This window comes from Littorina saxatilis, linkage group LG9, assembly GCF_037325665.1.
Source record: "Littorina saxatilis isolate snail1 linkage group LG9, US_GU_Lsax_2.0, whole genome shotgun sequence".
Taxonomy (NCBI): domain Eukaryota; kingdom Metazoa; phylum Mollusca; class Gastropoda; order Littorinimorpha; family Littorinidae; genus Littorina; species Littorina saxatilis.
Genome location: NC_090253.1, coordinates 10,041,282 through 10,058,781, shown reverse-complemented (window position 1 = coordinate 10,058,781; position 17,500 = coordinate 10,041,282). Strand labels below are relative to the sequence as shown.

The 17,500-nt window shown below is 39.8% G+C and overlaps 1 protein-coding gene across 1 annotated transcript in view; it reads left to right on the top strand.

The window, feature by feature from the left end:
* The window catches only part of LOC138977084 (potassium voltage-gated channel protein Shaw-like), a 21,033-nt gene extending 3,886 nt beyond the window's left edge, over positions 1–17,147 (top strand). Inside the window, exons 2-4 of the mRNA XM_070349993.1 lie at positions 14,239–14,715; positions 15,721–16,294; positions 16,996–17,147. Coding sequence (XP_070206094.1) covers positions 14,239–14,715; positions 15,721–16,294; positions 16,996–17,147 — 1,203 coding nt within the window. The remainder of the gene's footprint in view (positions 1–14,238; positions 14,716–15,720; positions 16,295–16,995) is intronic.
* Positions 17,148–17,500: the final 353 nt, after the last annotated feature.

The window sequence follows — 17,500 nt, the reverse complement described above, 5'->3', positions numbered from 1 at the left end:
TCACAAGTTCTTCATCTCCAGCTCTGTGATTCTTGGTGAGTTCATCAAACCGCTTGATTACATATTCACGCCGTGGATCGTGTAACTCTGCATTTGCGCCACCGCAACGTTTTATCGCTTCACGCCGACGAAGAGGCAAGCTGCGAGGTAGGTCTCTCGAATGATAAATTAAATTGTTAGAATGCTAGGCACTCAGCATGTTCTCAAGTGTTGCATTTCACATACTTATATCCTTAGCTATATTTCTGTATATATTTTTTGATGCTTTGATGGCCCTGGTGATCGTGACGATCTGTTTTTCTTCTCGTTTCCCCATGTTTTGGGCATATTTTCAGTTTCTGCGTCAAATGCAACAAAACGGAGATTACTGGTTATTCTTGGACATGTTCACTGATAACTTTAATGTTTTATGAATCTCCACGTGTAGTTTCTCTGTATATAGTTCCATATATACTTTGCAAGAAGCAGATAAAAACAGAGTGTCAACAACTCTCTGTAATTCGCCACCGCATCAATTCAATGTTAGATGTAACTCGTCACCGCATTTTTTGTTATTCGCCACCGCACTACGCAAATTGTTATTTTCAAACGCATCAACATCGTGGAGGCATTTAAACCTTTATTTTTGTCACAAAACTGACAGCAATTGATAGGAGCATTTTAACTTTAGTGCTGCAAGTTTTAAACTCAGGGGCGTGGCGTGATCTTGCCTATGCAAAGGATTTAAAGGCACCATGAGTTGACAAATCAAACTGTAGTATTTCTTCTTCTTCTTCTTCTTCTTCTTCTTCTTCTTCTTCTTCTTCTTCTTCTTCTTCTTCTTCTTCTGTATGAAAAGTATGCTTATCTGTACTTGAGTGTATAACCCACATGTACTGGAATGTGCTTTTATATATATATATATGACCCCCCAAAAAAATCCCTGGGACTGTGAGATTCAAGAGGTTTAGGGTATGATGACATCAATAGGAAATATAACAGTGCTTACCGTAAGAGTGAAAAAAATACTATATTTACAAGTGGGAAATGCATCGATGATGGCGAGTGATGATCTGAACAGATTACGCAGCAAAATAAAGACACATCAGAACATGAAGACCAACGTTTTCACCAATGAGATTTCACTTCTAGGAAGGCACGCTGATGAAAAGTTTGTCCTTATGTTCTCTTATGCATTCATTTACATTCGGAAGATTGACTACACATACAAGAATGTACAAAAACGTTCCGCATGGTTTGAACATTACTTAGTGTAAGGCGACGAATGGCAGGATGGATAGCGTACTGCCCCTATGATCCGCTTGATTTCCTTGGCCGCGGGTTCAATCCCTTGCCGGGACAGTTCATAAAGTGAATTTGGGTTTACGCTATGCATTAAAAGCTTGTCGTCAGTGGTTTTCTTCCGGGTCCTACCAGTTTGTTTTCCTCCACCATTTCAAAACTGTAAATTAATTCTGCCCATCTGCAAAAATTAAAAAAAAAAATTATCTTTCCAAATTCTGATTTCCTAATTGCAGCTTTAATCCTTCGTACCACATGGTGAGTGTGTGTTGTACGATTGTCACCATGTGAGCGTACGTGTTGAAACAAAGCGCCGCACTTTGAGCTCGTAATGAGAAATCGCGCGTATTAAATTTAATTATTATTATTATTATTAGTTACTGGCAAGCTGCTCAGATCAGCCCCCCCTCCCACGCACACAAACACAACTGATTTTATATAATAATAATAATAATAATAATGGAAACTTATAGAGCGCTTACCTAGAAGCTCTAAGCACTTTACAATGGCATTGCTATACACATGTACAAAACCAAAATACAGCATTAAGACACAAAAAGAACAGGAGTACAAAAGCAAATTCATCGTTGAAGTCCATGCAGTCACAATAATACAAACACACGCGTGCGCACGCACATACGCGTGCGCATACACACACACATGCTATCACCACACACATGCACAGATACACACAGACACACAGACACACGTTCACACACACACACACACACACACACACACACACACACACACACAGACACGCATACAGACAGGCGCACACACATACATACAACACACACACATACACATGCACTCACACATGAATACTAATATACCTACACAATCTGCATACATGGCGTACACACAAAAAAGCCGCAGATATAATCACAAAACCAAGCTCGTGCTTATGCACATCCATTTATCTAACTAGATAAACCGATTTGTAGTTTGCACAAGGAAAATATATCAGTGAAACTAACCCCTGTATGCATTTTTTTTCTCAATTTATTTATTTTATTTATTTATTCTGTTTTTACAACCCACTGCCAAAACATTTCAATTTTGTTTGTAGTGGACATGTTTCTACATCCCCTGACCATGATCATTTTCATTTCTGATGTCTGATTTCTTTGTCTCCCCCATTTTATTTTTTTAAAGGCATATGCTTGTTGCAGTACACTCCACAATCTTAATCAATGTTTATGTCACACAGGATTGGAACCAAATTGTGGGGCCAAATACCACATAATTCTAAAATTCTTAAACTTCGTTGGTGTTTATGTGTGTAAAATAATTCTAAAATTCAGTCATTCCTATTACCAGCGACAACACAAAAACTCATCAGTTTGACGCTGGAAGAGAAAAGAACGCCTCTGACAGACGTGACGTTTTTCGGGAAAGAAGAATGACGAAGAATGTGGGAGTGAAACGCCGCCAGGTGCGTCTCAGAAACGTGTTCTACAAAAGCTGAACTATACACTGAACTGAACAACTCCAAATCAATATTTTCAATTGGAAGTGACAGAATCACTGAACTCTTCAACATATTATGCAATTCATTAGACAAGTTGCGGTGGCGAATAACATCCAAGACGTGAAATTGCGGTGGCGAATTACACCAAGCATCGGTGGCGTATAACAAGAAGTCTAATTGTTTGTGTTTTCTTTTGCCGCGTGCGTCACCCAAAGACAAAATTGTGCAACAGCATTCATCAAGAATACAAAGGACATGTTTAGCTCACAGGATATCATCACGGGAATGCATCAACTAGTGCTGTTTCGTTGAAGTTACGAAGGAAGGGACAAATCGTGCAATTTCTACTACAATTCCAGCAGAAATCGGACTTCTGAACTGCCGAAACCTGACATTTCGACTAAAAAAGCACGTACCTTAGACCTTGAGTATATACTTCTTTAAAATGTACTAATGAAGAATCTAGATGATGCCTGAAAGTCCTACACATTTTCATTTTCTGTGAGAGACCTACCTTGCAGCTTGCCTCTTCGTCGGCGTGAAGCGATAAAAAGTTGCGGTGGCGCAAATGCAGAGTTACACGATCCACGGCGTGACAACAGGGAAACAATATCACGCCGTGGATCGTGTAACTCTGCATTTGCGCCACCGCAACTTTTTATCGCTTCACGCCGACGAAGAGGCAAGCTGCAAGGTAGGTCTCTCACAGAAAATGAAAATGTGTAGGACTTTCAGGCATCATCTAGATTCTTCATTAGTACATTTTAAAGAAGTATATACTCAAGGTCTAAGGTACGTGCTTTTTTAGTCGAAATGTCAGGTTTCGGCAGTTCAGAAGTCCGATTTCTGCTGGAATTGTAGTAGAAATTGCACGATTTGTCCCTTCCTTCGTAACTTCAACGAAACAGCACTAGTTGATGCATTCCCGTGATGATATCCTGTGAGCTAAACATGTCCTTTGTATTCTTGATGAATGCTGTTGCACAATTTTGTCTTTGGGTGACGCACGCGGCAAAAGAAAACACAAACAATTAGACTTCTTGTTATACGCCACCGATGCTTGGTGTAATTCGCCACCGCAATTTCACGTCTTGGATGTTATTCGCCACCGCAACTTGTCTAATGAATTGCATAATATGTTGAAGAGTTCAGTGATTCTGTCACTTCCAATTGAAAATATTGATTTGGAGTTGTTCAGTTCAGTGTATAGTTCAGCTTTTGTAGAACACGTTTCTGAGACGCACCTGGCGGCGTTTCACTCCCACATTCTTCGTCATTCTTCTTTCCCGAAAAACGTCACGTCTGTCAGAGGCGTTCTTTTCTCTTCCAGCGTCAAACTGATGAGTTTTTGTGTTGTCGCTGGTAATAGGAATGACTGAATTTTAGAATTATTTCACACACATAAACACCAACGAAGTTTAAGAATTTTAGAATTATGTGGTATTTGGCCCCACAATTTGGTTCCAATCCTGTGTGACATAAACATTGATTAAGATTGTGGAGTGTACTGCAACAAGCATATGCCTTTAAAAAAATAAAATGGGGGAGACAAAGAAATCAGACATCAGAAATGAAAATGATCATGGTCAGGGGATGTAGAAACATGTCCACTACAAACAAAATTGAAATGTTTTGGCAGTGGGTTGTAAAAACAGAATAAATAAATAAAATAAATAAATTGAGAAAAAAAATGCATACAGGGGTTAGTTTCACTGATATATTTTCCTTGTGCAAACTACAAATCGGTTTATCTAGTTAGATAAATGGATGTGCATAAGCACGAGCTTGGTTTTGTGATTATATCTGCGGCTTTTTTGTGTGTACGCCATGTATGCAGATTGTGTAGGTATATTAGTATTCATGTGTGAGTGCATGTGTATGTGTGTGTGTTGTATGTATGTGTGTGCGCCTGTCTGTATGCGTGTCTGTATGTGTGTGTGTGTGTGCGCGTGTGTGTGTGTGTGTGTGTGTGAACGTGTGTCTGTGTGTCTGTGTGTATCTGTGCATGTGTGTGGTGATAGCATGTGTGTGTGTATGCGCACGCGTATGTGCGTGCGCACGCGTGTGTTTGTATTATTGTGACTGCATGGACTTCAACGATGAATTTGCTTTTGTACTCCTGTTCTTTTTGTGTCTTAATGCTGTATTTTGGTTTTGTACATGTGTATAGCAATGTCATTGTAAAGCGCTTAGAGCTTCTAGGTAAGTGCTCTATAAGTTTCCATTATTATTATTATTATTATTATATAAAATCAGTTGTGTTTGTGTGCGTGGGAGGGGGGGCTGATCTGAGCAGCTTGCCAGTAACTAATAATAATAATAATAATTAAATTTAATACGCGCGATTTCTCATTACGAGCTCAAAGTGCGGCGCTTTGTTTCAACACGTACGCTCACATGGTGACAATCGTACAACACACACTCACCATGTGGTACGAAGGATTAAAGCTGCAATTAGGAAATCAGAATTTGGAAAGATAATTTTTTTTTAAATTTTTGCAGATGGGCAGAATTAATTTACAGTTTTGAAATGGTGGAGGAAAACAAACTGGTAGGACCCGGAAGAAAACCACTGACGACAAGCTTTTAATGCATAGCGTAAACCCAAATTCACTTTATGAACTGTCCCGGCAAGGGATTGAACCCGCGGCCAAGGAAATCAAGCGGATCATAGGGGCAGTACGCTATCCATCCTGCCATTCGTCGCCTTACACGAAGTAATGTTCAAACCATGCGGAACGTTTTTGTACATTCTTGTATGTGTAGTCAATCTTCCAAATGTAAATGAATGCATAAGAGAACATCATTACATGAGGACAAACTTTTCATCAGCGTGCCTTCCTAGAAGTGAAATCTCATTGGTGAAAACGTTGGTCTTCATGTTCTGATGTGTCTTTATTTTGCTGCGTAATCTGTTCAGATCATCACTCGCCATCATCGATGCATTTCCCACTTGTAAATATAGTATTTGTTTCACTCTTACGGTAAGCACTGTTATATTTCCTATTGATGTCATCATATCCTAAACCTCTTGAATCTCACGGTCCCAGGGATTTTTTTTTGGGGGGTCATATATATATATATAAGCACATTCCAGTACATGTGGGTTATACACTCAAGTACAGATAAGCATACTTTTCATACAGAAGAAGAAGAAGAAGAAGAAGAAGAAGAAGAAGAAGAAGAAGAAGAAGAAGAAGAAGAAGAAGAAATACTACAGTTTGATTTGTCAACTCATGGTGCCTTTAAATCCTTTGCATAGGCAAGATCACGCCACGCCCCTGAGTTTAAAACTTGCAGCACTAAAGTTAAAATGCTCCTATCAATTGCTGTCAGTTTTGTGACAAAAATAAAGGTTTAAATGCCTCCACGATGTTGATGCGTTTGAAAATAACAATTTGCGTAGTGCGGTGGCGAATAACAAAAAATGCGGTGACGAGTTACATCTAACATTGAATTGATGCGGTGGCGAATTACAGAGAGTTGTTGACACTCTGTTTTTATCTGCTTCTTGCAAAGTATATATGGAACTATATACAGAGAAACTACACGTGGAGATTCATAAAACATTAAAGTTATCAGTGAACATGTCCAAGAATAACCAGTAATCTCCGTTTTGTTGCATTTGACGCAGAAACTGAAAATATGCCCAAAACATGGGGAAACGAGAAGAAAAACAGATCGTCACGATCACCAGGGCCATCAAAGCATCAAAAAATATATACAGAAATATAGCTAAGGATATAAGTATGTGAAATGCAACACTTGAGAACATGCTGAGTGCCTAGCATTCTAACAATTTAATTTATCATTCGAGAGACCTACCTCGCAGCTTGCCTCTTCGTCGGCGTGAAGCGATAAAACGTTGCGGTGGCGCAAATGCAGAGTTACACGATCCACGGCGTGGTTGTTTGATCTATCTTCACTTCGAACGTGTCTTTCGTCATTTTTTCAAAGTTTTCCAGGCCCCGTCTAAAAAAATAAAACCGGACATCAAACTGAACCTTGTTCGAAAGGCCAGTGGGGGTGTTGGGAGACATGAATTTTGATGCGTATAGGGTTTTGAGATCTTCTTGATTGATGGCAGGTGTGTGTTTGACGTCTGCTTTCCCTTCCGCTTTTAGTTCCTGCATGGCAACTTTGAATAGTTCATTGCTGGAATGAAACTGGCTGCCAGTCATTATGTTGAATGGTTTGTTGTAGGGAGGATATGAAAGATATCTGTTTAGTCCGTACCTCAGTGCTTGCAGTGACTTTCCTCTGTACAACTCGTTTTTCTCTGTGCGCACGCCCATGTAGAAATGCCCAAGAACCTCGTTGAGTTGCTCAGGGGTAAAATCCTCAAAGTTGACTGCTTGTCGTTTTTGTCTGAGGAAATCTCGCAGACTCTTTGCAGCGTTTATGTTGGCTCTCTAAAACAGAAAGAACAAAAATAGCCTTTAATTTCATTTTTAAGTATTGTTTACTACTTGACAGACAATTTTTTTTATTCGCAGGGGTTGCTTGCACACATTAAGTGAGAGCTATGCATGCATGGTGTTGTGTTTAATGTTTGCGATCTGTGTTCATTAATTGTTGTGAAAGTTTAGTTATCCATACCATGGGTGGGTTTATTACATTTGTTAATGTAAATTTGTGTAGAGCTGGAACTCAAGAAGGCATCTTTATCATAGCTCTAGGCTCTTTGTTTTTGTTCTTGAATCATTTTTCACTTCCAGCCTGTGTTTCCAAATCCCTAGCCGAAAACACTATATTTTGTATTGATAAATCTCTTGTTATTATTCATTTTAAAATTTGTTAATTACATTCATGGGGGATTCATTTGAAGGTTTGTTACTTGACTGCACGTCACTCAGCATTGGTACCATTACTGCTATTGATATTATGATAACATTCATTATTAAGCTTTATCAGTGACAGGGTTCCTGCAGGGCAGAGCTGATACAATTCAATGAGTTTTCAAGGACATTTCCAGGACCAAATAAATGCTTTTCAAGGACATGATTTTCCCCAAATTAATGCAAAGCACCAAGCTTACCTTCAAACTATTAGTCATTCCGTAGTTGTTTCCCTTGCCAACTTCCGGGAAGGGAAGCAACTACGGGTGACTAGTAATAGTTAGTTCGTCTGCTTTCGTTTTCACTCTTTTATTCTCCCAAAATGTGTGTACGGTATTTGACAAAAAAAAAGGGGTTGCATTTTTTTTTTAAATAAGACAAGCTGCTGACGAAATGTATAGGCAACAATTTGGAAAAACCAAGTACTTTTCAATGACTATTTAACAAAACTCTATTTTCAAGCACTTTTCAAGGCCTGGAAAAGGTTTTCCAATTTTCAAGGAGTTTTCCAGGGTTCAAGGACTCTGTACGAACCCTGCAGTGATATCACTAAATGAGCAAATCAAATGTAAATTACCTTTGTAGCTGCTGGTGTCAGCAACATCTTTTTTGCCTCCAGTTCTTCAGTTGAGTACTCGACATGTCGTTTGTTTGCCATGTTGCCAAAAGCACATAGGTGTAGTCTGCTACTGACAGCACCAAAACGAGTTGCTTCCCTTTACTCAGTATTAAACTTGCTTGCCCTTCTATTTCCCTCCCACCGACAGAATTTGCTTTTTAGCACATTTTACACAGTAAATTGCATGGGAAAAATTTCAAAAAGGGACATTCAGTAGAACAATTCACCCTGATGTTTTTTATATTAATTTTTATTTTGTCGTGGTGATTTTTAATGCGTTATACAAAAAGGGTCCCGCCTTGACCGTTATAACATTTAACAGGTCACCTAGAATCAGTCCTGATTGGTCACATAGCCATAAAGGGCACTAGAATGATAATAAAAGTTGATATTGTATCACATTCACTCAGTGTGGTTAATGATATACGATACCGATACACGCACAGCCAAGCGGTGACTTTAATGTTCTCCTACTGATGAGACGAAATCACCGAGACAAGCTTTGTGTCGATTCCTGAAAGACATGCAGGAGAAACGACAGAATGTTTACGTCAATCCATTATTCGCAGTCATTACATTATGACGTCTTTTCAAAATGTATTTCGTCATAGGTTTTTGTTTGGAAGGGGGGGGGGGGGTGTCAAGAAGAGACACCTGTGTGTATCTAATCAGTGTCGTTTGTCTTCAAGTACAGCAACCCAAAAACAGATAGACTGCTTACGTTCCAAAATTCAGAATAAAACAAGTCGCGTAAGGCAAAAATACAACATTTAGTCAAGCTGTCGAACTCACAGAATGAAACTGAACGCACTGCATTTTTTCAGCAAGACCACATACTCGTAGCATCGTCAGTCCACCGCTCGTGGCAAAGGCAGTGAAATTGACAAGAAGAGCGGGGTAGTAGTTGCGCTGAGAAGGATAGCACGCTTTTCTGTACCTCTCTTCGTTTTAACTTTCTGAGCGTGTTTTTAATCCAAACATATCATATCTATATGTTTTTGGAATCAGGAACCGACAAGGAATAAGATGAAAGTGTTTTTAAATTGATTTCGAAAATTTAATTTTGATCATAATTTTTATATTTTTAATTTTCAGAGCTTGTTTTTAATCCAAATATAACATATTTATATGTTTTTGGAATCAGAAAATAATGGAGAATAAGATAAACGTAAATTTGGATCGTTTTATAATTTTTTATTTTTTTTTACAATTTTCAGATTTTTAATGACCAAAGTCATTAATTAATTTTTAAGCCATCACGCTGAAATGCAATACCGAAGTCCGGGCTTCGTCGAACATTACTTGACCAAAATTTCAACCAATTTGGTTGAAAAATGAGAGCGTGACAGTGCCGCCTCAACTTTCACGAAAAGCCGGATATGACGTCATCAAAGACATTTATTGAAAAAATGAAAAAAACGTATGGGGATATCAATCCCAGGAATTCTCATGTAAAATTTCATAAAGATCGGTCCAGTAGTTTGGTCTGAATCGCTCTACGCACACGCACGCACGCACACACACACACACACACACACACACACATACACCACGACCCTCGTTTCGATTCCCCCTCGATGTTAAAATATTTAGTCAAAACTTGACTAAATATAAAAACATCAGCAACGTGTGTTTGTGATCCCACAGAATGATGTGGAGCGAGGTGGTTTTCTCCGTTGCTTTCCGTGTTGCTGTGCACTTTGGAGACGTCTTGGTGCGTTTAATCAGTGTCGTTTTTATATTTAGTCAAGTTTTGACTAAATATTTTAACATCGAGGGGGAATCGAAACGAGGGTCGTGGTGTATGTGCGTGTGTGTGTGTGTGTGTGCGTGTGTGTGTGTGTGTGTCTGTGTGTGTGTGTAGAGCGATTCAGACTAAACTACTGGACCGATCTTTATGAAATTTGACATGAGAGTTCCTGGGTATGAAATCCCCGAACGTTTTTTTCATTTTTTTGATAAATGTCTTTGATGACGTCATATCCGGCTTTTCGTGAAAGTTGAGGCGGCACTGTCACGCCCTCATTTTTCAACCAAATTGGTTCAAATTTTGGTCAAGTAATCTTCGACGAAGCCCGGGGTTCGGTATTGCATTTCAGCTTGGTGGCTTAAAAATTAATTAATGACTTTGGTCATTAAAAATCGGAAAATTGTAAAAAAAAAATAAAAATTTATAAAACGATCCACATTTACGTTTATCTTATTCTCCATCATTTGCTGATTCCAAAAACATATAAATATGTTATATTCGGATTAAAAACAAGCTCTGAAAATTAAATATATAAAAATTATTATCAAAATTAAATTGTCCAAATCAATTTAAAAACACTTTCATCTTATTCCTTGTCGGTTCCTGATTCCAAAAACATATAGATATGATATGTTTGGATTAAAAACACGCTCAGAAAGTTAAAACAAAGAGAGGTACAGAAAAGCGTGCTATCCTTCTTAGCGCAACTACTACCCCGCTCTTCTTGTCAATTTCACTGCCTTTGCCATGAGCGGTGGCCTGACGATGCTACGAGTAAAATGGCATTGCGTTCAGTTTCATTCTGTGAGTTCGACAGCTACTTGACTAAATATTGTATTTTCGCCTTACGCGACTTGTTATATTTAGTCAAGTTTTGACTAAATATTTTAACATCGAGGGGGAATCGAAACGAGGGTCGTGGTGTATGTGCGTGCGTGTGTGTGTGTGTGTGTGTGTGTGTGTGTGTGTAGAGCGATTCAGACTAAACTACTGGACCGATCTTTATGAAATTTGACATGAGAGTTCCTGGGTATGAAATCCCCGAACGTTTTTTTCATTTTTTTGATAAATGTCTTTGATGACGTCATATCCGGCTTTTCGTGAAAGTTGAGGCGGCACTGTCACGCCCTCATTTTTCAACCAAATTGGTTGAAATTTTGGGTAAGTACTCTTCGACGAAGCCCGGGGTTCGGTATTGCATTTCAGCTTGGTGGCTTAAAAATTGATTAATGACTTTGGTCATTAAAAATCTGAAAATTGTAAAAAAAAATAAAAATTTATAAAACGATCCAAATTTACGTTTATCTTATTCTCCATCATTTGCTGATTCCAAAAACATATAAATATGTTATATTCGGATTAAAAACAAGCTCTGAAAATTAAATATATAAAAATTATTATCAATTTTTTTCTTTCGAAATCAATTTAAAAACACTTTCATCTTATTCCTTGTCGGTTCCTGATTCCAAAAATATATAGATATGATATGTTTGGATTAAAAACACGCTCAGAAAGTTAAAACGAAGAGAGGTACAGAAAAGCGTGCTATCCTTCTCAGCGCAACGAATACCCCGCTCTTCTTGTCAATTCCACGATGCTACAAGTATACGGTCTTGCTGCGTTGCGTTGCGTTCAGTTTCATTCTGTGAGTTCGACAGCTACTTGACTAAATATTGTATTTTCGCCTTACGCGACTTGTTATATTTAGTCAAGTTTTGACTAAATATTTTAACATCGAGGGGGAATCGAAACGAGGGTCGTGGTGTATGTGCGTGTGTGTGTGTGTGTGTGTGTGTGTGTGTGTGTGTGTGTGTGTGGGTGTGTGTAGAGCGATTCAGACTAAACTACTGGAGCGATCTTTATGAAATTTGACATGAGAGTTCCTGGGTATGAAATCCCCGAACGTTTTTTTCATTGTTTTGATAAATGTCTTTGATGACGTCATATCCGGCTTTTCGTAAAAGTTGAGGCGGCACTGTCACGCCCTCATTTTTCAACCAAATTGGTTGAAATTTTGGTCAAGTAATCTTCGACGAAGCCCGGACTTCGGTATTGCATTTCAGCTTGGTGGCTTAAAAATTAATTAATGACTTTGGTCATTAAAAATCTGAAAATTGTAAAAAAAAAAAAAAATTTATAAAACGATCCAAATTTACGTTTATCTTATTCTCCATCATTTGCTGATTCCAAAAACATATAAATATGTTATATTCGGATTAAAAACAAGCTCTAAAAATTAAATATATAAAAATTATTATCAAAATTTTTTTTTCGAAATCAATTTAAAAACACTTTCATCTTATTCCTTGTCGGTTCCTGATTTCAAAAACATATAGATATGATATGTTTGGATTAAAAACACGCTCAGAAAGTTAAAACGAAGAGAGGTACAGAAAAGCGTGCTATCCTTCTCAGCGCAAGTACTACCCCGCTCTTCTTGTCAATTTCACTGCCTTTGCCGTGCGCGGTGGACTGACGATGCTACGGTCTTGCTGCGTTGCATTGCGTTCAGTTTCATTCTGTGAGTTCGACAGCTACTTGACTAAATATTGTATTTTCGCCTTACGCGACTTGTTATATTTAGTCAAGTTTTGACTAAATATTTTAACATCGAGGGGGAATCGAAACGAGGGTCGTGGTGTATGTGCGTGCGTGTGTGTGTGTGTGTGTGTGTGTAGAGCGATTCAGACTAAACTACTGGACCGATCTTTATGAAATTTGACATGAGAGTTCCTGGGTATGAAATCCCCATACGTTTTTTTCATTTTTTTGATAAATGTCTTTGATGACGTCATATCCGGCTTTTCGTGAAAGTTGAGGCGGCACTGTCACGCCCTCATTTTTCAACCAAATTGGTTGAAATTTTGGTCAAGTAATCTTCGACGAAGCCCGGACTTCGGTATTGCATTTCAGTTTGGTGGCTTAAAAATTAATTAATGACTTTGGTCATTAAAAATCTGAAAATTGTAAAAAAAAATAAAAATTTATAAAACGATCCAAATTTACGTTTATCTTATTTTCCATCATTTGCTGATTCCAAAAACATATAAATATGTTATATTCGGATTAAAAACAAGCTCTGAAAATTAAATATATAAAAATTATTATCAAAATTAAATTGTCCAAATCAATTTAAAAACACTTTCATCTTATTCCTTGTCGGTTCCTGATTCCAAAAACATATAGATATGATATGTTTGGATTAAAAACACGCTCAGAAAGTTAAAACAAAGAGAGGTACAGAAAAGCGTGCTATCCTTCTTAGCGCAACTACTACCCCGCTCTTCTTGTCAATTTCACTGCCTTTGCCATGAGCGGTGGACTGACGATGCTACGAGTATACGGTCTTGCTGAAAAATGGCAGCTACTTGACTAAATATTGTATTTTCGCCTTACGCGACTTGTTATATTTAGTCAAGTTTTGACTAAATATTTTAACATCGAGGGGGAATCGAAACGAGGGTCGTGGTGTATGTGTGTCTGTCTGTCTGTGCGTGTGTGTGTGTGTGTGTGTGTAGAGCGATTCAGACTAAACTACTGGACCGATCTTTATGAAATTTGACATGAGAGTTCCTGGGTATGAAATCCCCATAGGTTTTTTTCATTTTTTTTATAAATGTCTTTGATGACGTCATATCCGGCTTTTCGTGAAAGTTGAGGCGGTACTGTCACGCCCTCATTTTTCAACCAAATTGGTTGAAATTTTGGTCAAGTAGTCTTCGACGAAGCCCGGACTTCGGTATTGCATTTCAGCTTGGTGGCTTAAAAATTAATTAATGACTTTGGTCATTAAAAATCTGAAAATTGTAAAAAAAAATAAAAATTTATAAAACGATCCAAATTTACGTTTATCTTATTCTCCATCATTTGCTGATTCCAAAAACATATAAATATGTTATATTCGGATTAAAAACAAGCTCTGAAAATTAAATATATAAAAATTATTATCAAAATTAAATTGTCGACATCAATTTAAAAACACTTTCATCTTATTCCTTGTCGGTTCCTGATTCCAAAAACATATAGATATGATATGTTTGGATTAAAAACACGCTCAGAAAGTTAAAACAAAGAGAGGTACAGAAAAGCGTGCTATCCTTCTTAGCGCAACTACTACCCCGCTCTTCTTGTCAATTTCACTGCCTTTGCCATGAGCGGTGCGTTCAGTTTCATTCTGTGAGTTCGACAGCTACTTGACTAAATATTGTATTTTCGCCTTACGCGACTTGTTCTTTAAGTACAGCCGTTTCTCCAACGTGTGTTTGTGATCTCACAGATGTGGAGCGTGGTGTTCTTCTCAGTGGTGTTCATGTCCGTGTTGCTGTGTACTCTCGAGACGTCCATGACGTTCAGGGAGTTCCACTCGCGCTTCTACGACTACCTCGCCTACTTCAACATCACTCAGCAGGTCGAGCAGACACAGATGACCTTCATGGACGAGTACTCGGCCAGCCTCCCGTCTCCATGGCTCCGGAACGTACAGGAAGCCATCTTGGTATTCTTCGTCTTGGAGTTCACGACCCGCCTCGCCACGTGTCCTCAAAAACGTCACTTCCTGCAGCAAGCCAAGAACTGGTTCGACCTGCTGCTGATCGTTCACAACGGCTTGAGCATCCTGCTGGAGAGGGTGCTGCTTGTGGGGAAGGTCACCTACAGCAGAAGCGAGTTCAACGCCCTTCTCTTCTTCTACGCGCTGTCTGTGCTGAGGGTGATGAGGATTTTCTACCTGGCCAAGAACTTCGACACCATGAAGGTAAGAGGCCTTGTTTTTCATTTTCATTTTCATTACTTTATTGAACCATCGCATGGAAATTCGGGTCGCTTCCTCCCAGTGGAAAGCTAGCAGCAACAGAGTCGCGCTTCTCAGGTTTGTGCGTGTTTAGGTGTAATAAACCACCTGCACTTTTAGCAAAATAACCGAGGTCTTTTACGTAGCAATGACGTGTTCTACCCCTTTGTCTGCTCTCCATATTAGGTTGATGAGTTCTTCTTCTTCTTCGTTCATGGGCTGAAACTCTCACGGTTTTACGTGTACGACTGTTTTTACCCCGCCATTTTGGCAGCCATACGCCACTTTCGGGGGATGTTGTAGATGTGTTGAATGATATTATCTTCAGTGCACAGCTATTCTCCCGCTATCAAACCATCGCCACTGATCTTGGTGAGTGCAGTGAAGCTTTCCACACCTTTCTCTGCTCACCAGATTGTTCTTTTTGTATTGTCCATGTTTCTGCTGAGTACATTTTCATGAATCAAAAAACAAGACAGGTAAGTTGTTGGAACGGTGTTATTGACAACATTACGTTACAGTCACGAATATATGTTTTTGGATTTACATTTTCATGGTTTATATCTTGTTTTCCAGATTTTGTTGCTGCGTTGAATCGTATCATATTGTAGAGCAATTCTTCCGCTATCAAACCGTCAGCACCTATCTTGGCGATGCGGTGAAGCTTTATACCCCTTTCTTTATAAAAACAAAATATATAAAAAAAAAAATAACAACCAACAACAACTCACAACTGCACAAGAATTGTAAGTTATTGGAACGTTAAATCATTGACAAAACAAAACGTGACATTGTCTAGTATGTCGACCCAGTGGTCTTTTAAGCAGACAGAATGACAAACACTTATGACCCAATTTAAACAAAACGTGACATTGTCTAGTATGTCGACCCAGTGGTCTTTTAAGCAGACAGAATGACAAACACTTATGACCCAATTTAAAAAAAAATACTCCTTTCTTTACCCACCAGATTCTGTTGCTGTCGACGCGAGCCAGTCTGAAGGTGTTCGTCATGCTTGCAGTTTGCGTATTGTCCCTGGCAACTATGTTCGGTGCCTCGGTCTGGCTGGCGGAGCTGGTGTCAGAAACCTTCTCCTTCTCCTCCGTGCTCTCAGGCATGTGGTACGCCATCATCACCATGACGACGGTGGGCTACGGTGACGTGGTTCCGGTCAGCGTGACGGGCAAGCTGATAGGGGTGCTGTGTGCGCTGTGTGGTGTCATCGTCATGGCGTTGCCCATTACCGTCATCGCCTCCAAGTTCACCACTTACCACGACAACCTCGTCACGAGAGAGCAGCTGAGGAAGCGGATCACCTTCTCCAAGACCAACCTCCACTTCTTCGCGAGAGGAGACGAGGGCGAGAAGAAACTGCCGCGCACTGACAAGCAGTATCCGCCTCTCGGCGTTGAAACACATCGACAGGGCGGTCATTCCAACACCACCAATCATGGTGTTACCGTGGTTAGTGTCCATAATAAAAATAAGAAGAGCTCTTGTTTCAAGTTTGGTTTGTACAAACAGAAGCTGGGGCGAGCTGGATGTAAGAAAAACCAGGTCTCGGAGAGCAGAACAACGCTGGAAGACTGCCGCAAAGATCTGGAACTATCTGACGTCAGTGCATGACATTCAATGTGGCTGTTTCTTTAATCTATTTCGCGCACAGTCTGTACAGGCTTTGAAATTGCTGTATCAGTTGCCTTAGCGCAGTATCTCAACCTCAGTTTATAACTTTAAAAGACTACAATTCAGCCCGAGTTTGCTGAAGTAAAAGCACTAAGTCCCTGCAAAGCGCCGTCCCGGGCCCGGGACACACTGCTGAACAAGGGCGAAGTTTGCGCTAGCGTCATGTTGTACGAACGGATGGTGGCCGGATCCCCACAAATCTCCTCTGCGGTGAATTCGTCCAGACAAAGCTGTCCCACAGGCAGACTCCACCTGATCTATAAAGATGTCCGTAAGATAGGATTCTACATGGCACCAACCTCCGGCCTCTTAGCGGCTTGAAGCTGGAGCACGACAGCCTTCTCTCCTTTGCAGCGTCTTTCTCCCCTTTGTTAATTGTTGGAACATCATCTAACGTCGGGGTTTCCCCCGGGAACATGCCCCAAAAGGTTTCACCGTGAGGGCGTTAAAACATGTATCTTCACCCCGTCGCGATATAACCTTGAACGGTTGTAAACGACGTTAAACACCAAATAAAGAAAGAAAGATGTATCTTCACCTGAAGGCGTTGATCACCAGGGAAGCTGCAGTCTCACAACGACCGGAGTGGAGCCAGACAGTGCAGCACGGCCTCACCACAACACTCTCGCCCAGCAGTCAGAGACAAGGAGAACGATGATACGAGAGCACAGCTAGACAGACAGATCAACGTCAAACGTCACCTGTCCTGAACGCTGCACGTCAAACCTCCTTGTTCTTCTTCTGCGTTCCAGCCTCCATGATAAGCTGTCAACGTTGTTGATCAGTCGAAGTCTGTAATTCGCCGCAGGGACTCCGCTGGGCCCCACAGTTTCTCCTTCAGGTTCACCATCTCTAGCCAGAACTCGTTTCTAAGGTCTGCAAAGGTTAAGCATGTCTAGAAGATATTTCCTGGGGTCTGCGTGCCGGCAGTCATCTGTGTAGCTTGAATAAAAAAACGACGACGACAACAACAACAACAACAATCAACAATCAACAAACAAACCCACACAAACACACACACACACACAGATACATATATATGCGCACACACACACACACACAC